The sequence below is a fragment of the Nothobranchius furzeri genome, chromosome 14 (genome assembly GCF_043380555.1).
Source record: "Nothobranchius furzeri strain GRZ-AD chromosome 14, NfurGRZ-RIMD1, whole genome shotgun sequence".
Taxonomy (NCBI): domain Eukaryota; kingdom Metazoa; phylum Chordata; class Actinopteri; order Cyprinodontiformes; family Nothobranchiidae; genus Nothobranchius; species Nothobranchius furzeri.
In genome coordinates this window covers 30716538-30724178 of record NC_091754.1, presented here as the reverse complement: position 1 = coordinate 30724178, position 7641 = coordinate 30716538, and the positions used below count along the sequence as shown (strand labels likewise).

General features: G+C 43.6%; 1 protein-coding gene across 1 annotated transcript; it reads left to right on the top strand.

Annotated features, from left to right (window-relative positions):
- Positions 1-1535: 1535 nt before the first annotated feature.
- On the top strand, positions 1536-4207 carry gdf3 (growth differentiation factor 3). The gene is made up of 2 exons (XM_015965933.3): positions 1536-2553; positions 3220-4207. The coding sequence occupies exons 1-2, from the start codon at positions 2283-2285 to the stop codon at positions 4068-4070; spliced, it is 1122 nt and encodes a 373-aa protein (XP_015821419.2). The 5' UTR covers positions 1536-2282; the 3' UTR covers positions 4071-4207.
- Positions 4208-7641: the final 3434 nt, after the last annotated feature.

The following is a 7641-nucleotide window of genomic DNA, read 5'->3' as shown; positions in this document are numbered from 1 at the left end:
TAAGGCTATAACTAGATCAGCATTTTATCATCTTCATCAAATATCACAACTCAGGGGTCTCATGTCCAGACCAGACCTGGAGAAGCTCATTCATGCGTTCATCTCCAGCAGGCTGGACTACTGCAATGGTCTTTTGACTGGTCTTCCCAAAAAAGCAATGAAGCAACTGCAGCTTATTCAGAATGCTGCTGCTAGAGACTTAACAAGATCCAAGAACATCACTCCTGTTTTTTAAGCCCTACACTGATTACCAGTAAACTACAGAATCAAATTCAAAGTACTTCTACTAGTTTATAAATCACTCAATGGCATGGAGCCAGAATACATGTCAGATCTCCTTTCTGTATACACACCCAGCAGAGCTCTGAGATCCTTAGAAAACAGTCATCGGATAGAACCTCGGGTCAGAACCGATCAGAACCAAACAGGGTGAAGCTGCTTTTAGTCACTATGCTGCTAACAGATGGAATCAGTTCATCATGACCTCAAATGTGCCCCAACTCTAGAAACTTTTAAATCACAATTGAAAACTTTCATGTTTTCATCAACCTTTAAATAAATGTTCTCATGCTGCACCTTCTGCACTGTAACCGCTCAGCCTTTAACGATGTTTCTTTTTCATTTTTAAATAGTATTTTCTGCCACATTGATTTTAATGTTCTTGCTAATGCAAAGCACATTGAATTGCCCCTGTGTATGAAATGTGCTATAAAATAACTTTGTAAAAACATTTCAATGTCTGTTTAAATATAAGTGTGTGTGGGTGTGTGTGCGACTGTGTGTGTGCGCGACTGTGTGTGCGCGTGGTCTTGAAATAATAACTAATAGTTGTTATGTGATGCGTTTTGTTAGAAATAGCAAAATTTTGCCCTTAAAATTTTGTAACTAATGATACCTATTTGATATCATCTATCAATAATTTTATTTAATTTGTTTAGAGAAAATTCCCTCTATGTCTACAGTGGATACCAGCGGGCTTAGTGTTGTAGCTGCTGATAGTTTCTGTATTAGGTCAAGATTTAATCTTGAGAGAAACAATAAAGATAAACTTATTGGGTTTAAGTAGTTACATAGTTAAAAAACATGAATTAACATAAATAAATAAAAATATAGAAATAGAAAAGTGGTTTTATTTTTTTAAATAATTTGTAGGAAGTATTATTGTCTTGTTTAGCTTTATGTGAACACTGCAGTAACAGCGTCTGTCCGCCAGAGGGCGGAAGAATCCTTTCTATCAAAGGCCAGAAGCTAAAGGATTGTTGATTCAATCAAGCTCACATAAATAATACACATATCAAGTTAAACGACACATTAAAAGTAAGTATATTAAAAGTTTATTTAGACAAAATAACTATACAAAACTGCATTTCTATTAGTCAATGGTTGTTTCTGATGTATTTGGTTTAGTTTTTTATTTAAGCAGATTATATATTTTTCTGTAAGACGTATTGAATCTTCTGTTCAAACGTGTAGGCTACCTTGTAAAGATATGATTTATTTAAATCTCTCTCTCTCTCTCTCTCTCTCTCTCTCTCTCTCTCTCTCTCTCTCTCTCTCTCTGTGTGTGTGTGTGTGTGTGTGTGTGTGTGTGTGTGTGTGTGTGTGTGTGTGTGTGTGTGTGTGTGTGTTCTTGTACATACTACATACTGAGGGCCATTTTGACTATTTCCTTACAACGAGAGGGCATTTTTGGGGTCCTCATTTTTTTAGAAGAGTACCGGTTTGTTTTTAGAGCTATGGTGTGAATTAAGTTTGAGTTAAGTTTAAGGTTAGAAGTAGATCAGCATTGTTGGAAGGTGGGTTAGGCAGTGGAGTCACAGAAATGAACTGAAGTCAATAGAGTGACCTCACTATGGTCGAAAGACAGCCATGTGTGTGTGTGTGTGTCTTGAAAAAAAACTAACAATTTTTAATCTGACATGATTGATTAGATATTGCATTTGACGCATTGACCCGGCCCGACCTGAGAGCGTGAAAAGCGCTTTGTAAAGCTATCGCAAACGTTTCAATATCCTAATTGTGCAAATGAAAAAGAAACATGTATTTATTTAGCTTGTTGATTTATTGGCTGCACGAGTCTTCCCTATATAGAAACAGGCTCATTTATTGTTTTAATGGTTTATTGGGTCTGAATCAGCAGCGACTGTTCTTCAGCAGACACTTTTGTGAATTCTGACCGGAGAGCAGCCTTTGATCTGGCCGCTCCTCATCAGCATTACCCAGCAGCGGGAGGCTCGCTCGGCGGGTTTAGGCAGAACCAGCAGAACCAGCGAGCAGACGTGATGGGTTCAGCGGTGGTGGTAGCCGCGTGCTTCCTGCTCGGTGTTGGAGCCCTGGAGGACATGCAGACCCAGGAGCGGATCTTCCTCAGCTCTCTGGGGCTCTCAGGGCGGCCGCGGCCCGCGGGGAGCCGGCAGGCCCGGCCTCACGTGCCCTCCGAGCTGTGGAGGATGTTCCGGAGGCCAGAGAGCGTCCAGGCCCGGGATAGTGAGCCCTGCACGGTGTCAGAGTACGGAGTCCCCGGTAACATCATCCGGTACATCCAGGACCAAGGTGGGAAACATACTGTAGTGATATGAGCTTATTGGTTTTTGACGTTGCAAAAATGCAATTTGTGTTTTTGTTGTTATTTAGTTAATGTTTAATTTTATTTTTAACAAGAGGGAAAAATATTAAATGAACAACTTCTGACTTGGCATTTTCTTGTATTTAAAACGATTCAAAATCTCATTTTGGGCATTCTGGGAATTTCAAGCTGCAGCAAAACTGGTGCACTCTTTACAAGTTTCTTGTAAAGTTTGCAACCTCAGTGGTGTACCCATCCCAAAAGTGCCCATGCAAACTGAACACATCTGCAAAATGTGCTGTCTTTGTTCTAGGACTGCAGGTCTAGTCCCAGGTGTTATAATGACCTGTGTGAGGTGCGCCATTATTTATTGATCAGAGTGTTATTCAGTAACGAGGCGGAACAAATCAAATGCATCCGATTAACTTGAAAAAGGGTTCTGGTGAAAAGCCTTTAATTTAAGATGTTCTTTTCAAAATCACACCAGAAAGCTGCTTCAGCAGCACATTGTGTGTGTTCCGCGGAGAGATAATGGCTTGTTTTTCTTCTCCATTATTTATGCTGTCATGCACCCAGTTTCCACTTAAAGAAGGAAGATAAAGCCCCTCCTGTGAGGCCCTGTTTGAGTTTTCCTCTATGTTTGTGTTTTGCAGGAGGGTTTGAGTCTGGATGGAGCAGAAGCAGCTCTCAGATTTCTCTGGAGAAGCAGCTTTTCTTCAACCTGTCTGTCCTGCAGCCAGTGGAGCTGCTGTCTTTGGCCCAGCTGGAGATCAGGTTCTTCTGGAAGCCCCTCAGACCTGCTGATCTCCTGCAGGGCTCCCGCTCCTTCAGCATGTCCCTGTACAAAGTGATCCGAGCCACGCTGAGGGGAGCCGATCCCCATGCCAGCCGCAGACTCCTGCTGTCACAGTCAATCCGGCTGCAGCTGGAGTCCAACACCATCACCATGGGCCTGACGGCGGAGGCAGAAAACTGGCGCAAACCAGGTCACAACTATGGTTTGGTTCTGGAGCTGCTTCCTCTCAGTGCAGATCCAGATGAGTTCCTGTCCTTCTACCCCGGTAACTCTCTCCCTCTGGACCCTGCTCTACCTTCAATCCAGTCCTCTTTGGTGGTTGTGTCTCTGAATCCCCACCAATGTCGCTCTCGCCAGAGACGCAGCACCTTCCACCTCCCTTTGATGCTCAGTAACGTGTGCAAAGCTCGCCGCCTCTACATTGACTTCAAAGATGTGGGTTGGCAGGACTGGATCATCGCCCCGCAGGGCTACATGGCTAACTATTGCCACGGCGAGTGCCCCTACCCACTCAGCGAGAGTCTGAAAGGCAACAACCACGCCATCCTGCAGACCCTGGTGCACACGCTGGACCCACAGGGCACGCCGCAGCCCTGCTGTGTCCCCATCCGCCTCTCTCCCATCTCCCTGCTCTACTACGACAACAACGATAACGTGGTTCTCCGACACTACCAGGACATGGTGGTGGACGAGTGCGGCTGTCGCTGAGAACACAGAAAACTGCTTTTATTTCATGTTTTGGCCTTTTATTGAAAGCCTCCTACCGTCATTGACAAGTTTTGTAACGTTGAATTTTAACCACATGGATGTAATTCAAATGTTAAAAATATTAAATTTTAATCACACGTTGTGGTAACGCTTGCCGTTATTGGAGCATTTTAAAGTGACAGGTTGTTGAGGGTAGTTTTACACCGTAATGCCGTGGCTGTCGATAACGTTACCCGTGGAGCAGAAAGGACGCGACCTCGCCAGGACTCATCAGACTTTAGAGAAAATGCAATGCTGATGCTAGTTTTCTGGTGTTGTACGTCCTGGATCTGCTCGGGGTTCTGAAACCTGCTGATGATGTCATACTACGGCAATACCACTCAACCAAGTATTGCATCTCTTTCGATTCTGTTCTTTCACATGTGTTTTGAAAATAGTTTAGCGGTTTTGTTACCGAATTCATGTTTATTATTACTTAAATGTTTTCAAACGTGGTAAAGTCGTACATCCAGCCGATTATCCAGTGCGATGCCATCGACAGGCGCGGGACCCTGAGCCAGCCAGAAGGAAACATGACGTCTAATCTGGCATCCCCTAAAGAGGCTAGACCCACACCCTTTTTACTTTAGACTAATTTCTAAGGTTATATGTTACAAAGCTGCTAATATTTTTCCACAACTGGAGATCATTTTATTAGTTTTCTACGATTCAAACGTAAAAACTACAGATTGTCACTTTGGAACTTGCAGAAAGTAATGACCTGATTCAAGAACCAATGTAACCATTTAGAAATGTTGTGTTAAAACCTGACAGGTCAGCTTATGTGAAATCTTGTGATATTTTAATGATCTACAGGTCAGATCAGTCACTCGTGTGTTTCTCAGCTAAGTGCTGTCGTGTGTCTGACGCCTCAATTCCTTCACCTTTCTAAAAGATGGCTGCTGAATGTTGGGAATTCCCCAACCAGTCAGAAGTGCTCACAGGTTCCAGATTGGTGCAGAAGTGCTCGTCCTAGTAGACAGTAAGCACTAGGCAGCTGCACCAAAGGATTTCACGTTTGCCCGTAAATGACCTAAATGCAACATTTTCCTAATAAAATAACATCTGATATTTTTTAAATTGCTCTTAACTTTGTTGACAATGTGAGAAAAGCAACATTCCAGCATCAAACGCTCATGAATACACATTCAGACCTTCAAAGCAGGACATGTCTGGCTTCGTAAAAGTTAAAAATCTCAGTATGTGATCAAAAGCTGTCAGTCAGAGCCGAACATAACATCTACTTTATGTGTTTTAAATAGGAAGAGAAAATCAGCCACTTCTACGGTAAAAAAATGTTTTTTTAAGCATTTTAGCTTTTTTTCCCCCTTATCAAAACACACACACACACAAAGAAAATCAGATTCATGGCTCTCCAGTGCTTCCCTGAGATTTGAACGTCTCACTGACCAGGACCTCTTTTATCTGCTGAAATAACCCCCTTATCTCACCATCCTGCGTGATAACACCCCACCCCCTCCTTCACCCAACAAGACAAACCGCTGGGGGTTGCCATGAAGACGGCTGGTCGCCACAGCAACCGGGGGAGTCCAACGGGATGTGGTGATTGCTAAGACTTTGGGGGTGTGAAAAGGATACCAGCAGAGTGTACGAAGAAGGTTCCAGGAGATTCCTGTCATGTTCCTACTGCTGAAATTAATTTCAAAGCAGATTTTTTTTCTGGATTATGAATGAATGACAGCAGAAATTATGAAATGATGAGGCGTCTCACCCTGTAGCACCTGGACCAAAAGCTTTTTGTGGCCATCAACAAACTTGTGGTGAAACTGATATTTGACCTCATGGTAGAGTTCATTCAGAGCAGGTAGTCAGCTGACTGCGTTATGATACATTTAGGCTTCGTTGATGTCGCAGCTTTGGGGAAATCCTTTCCGCTGGAGCTTGCTGTTTTCAACCAGAAACCAATTTGGGGTTATTTTCCTGCTGGAGGGGGTCTTTATTCCATTCACTGTGCAACTAGTCCCACAGCATGATGCTGCCACCACCATGCTGGACAGCGTCATCCTTATTGCCACGTCTCCTCTGACCACAAACCCTTTCTCTAGTGAGCAGGTGCCGCTGGGACAGGAGTTTCTTCTGAAGGTGAAGATGCAATAAGGGTCCTAAAACGTCGGTCAAGCTGCAGCATCGCATATTCAACGTCATTGTTTAACATCTCAGTGATCATTTGACTCGCCAAAAGTAACATTAATAATAGAAGAGCTTTAAAGGGCCAAAATAATTCCTGACGAGCAGAATGTAAAAGATAAATCAGGCTGAAGTTCATTGCAGTCTAAACAGTCATTTGCAGAGGTGTGACCAAGTCACTGCTTTTCAAGTCACAAGTAAGTCACAAGTCTTTCCAGTCAAGTCTCGAGTCAAGTCCAAGTCAAAGACAATCGAGTCCAAAGTCAATAATGTGGAAGTCCAGGTCAAGTCCAAGTCCTTAACTTTGAATTTTCAAGTCATAATCAAGTCATCTGTCCAGCTTTAATTTAATGACAGTGATAATAAATAAATTCCAGAAATAAAGCTTCCTAAACAGCAAGTCACCCCCTACCTGAGTCTTACTCCACTCCCACTTCCTGTTTGAAAAATGCGGTTGCCTGGCAGACCAAAAGGGCGGAGCCGCTAACAAATACACACACAGAGGCTCACAACGACATTGTGATCTCATAATGTACTAGCAGACATCATAGATTTAAATTCGAATGCAGTGCAGAGTTTTTACCTGACGACGGCGCTGCACTGACGGTTTTGGGCAGAATACTTCTATTTTAACTAAGATGCACTAAAGTGTCAAATTATTGACTCCATGTGTTTACAGCACACATAGACACTCATTTATATAGTTTATCAGCAAAAACAAGTTGATTTGGGGGTGACTTGCTCTTAAAAGCTTCATTTATTTGCTCAAACAAGCAGAAAGTGCAACTGAAACTGATTATAAACAAAGTGCTGCAGCATTTAGCAGTAAATCAAACCCAGAACCAAGAATGGTTTATGATTTTTGTCCATGTCGTGCCACTTTTGTGCTAAAATATCAAATATGCTCAAATCACCGTGGTTCTCGACCGGAAAAGAGTGGCTTGCCAACTCCTGGTCCGGAGAGAGGTCCTACCTCAAGTGGAGGAGTTTAAGTATCTCGGGGTCTTGTTCACGAGTGAGGGTAGGAGGGATCGGGAGATCGACACGCGGATTGGTTCGGCGTCTGCAGTGATGCGGACGCTGAGCCGATCTGTCGTGGTGAAGAGGGAGCTGAGCCAGAAAACCAGGCTCTCGATTTACCGGTCGATCTACGTCCCAATCCTCACCTATGGTCATGAACTTTGGGTAATGACCGAAAGAACGAGATCGCGGATACAAGCAGCCGAAATGAGTTTCCTCCGTAGGGTGGCCGGGCTCAGCCTTAGAGATAGGGTGAGGAGCTCGGACATTCGGGAGGGACTCAGAGTAGAACCGCTGCTCCTCCGGATCGAAAGGAGTTAGTTGAGGTGGTTTGGGCATCTGGTCAGGATGCTTCCTGGTCGCC

What these genes read in the sequence shown, in the direction of transcription:
- gdf3 (XM_015965933.3), top strand. Translation starts at nt 2,283, where the DNA reads ATGGGTTCAGCGGTGGTGGTAGCCGCGTGCTTCCTGCTCGGTGTTGGA. An exon ending in CCGGTACATCCAGGACCAAG is followed by an intron (nt 2,554 to 3,219) that starts GTGGGAAACATA and finishes TGTGTTTTGCAG; the next exon opens with GAGGGTTTGAGTCTGGATGG.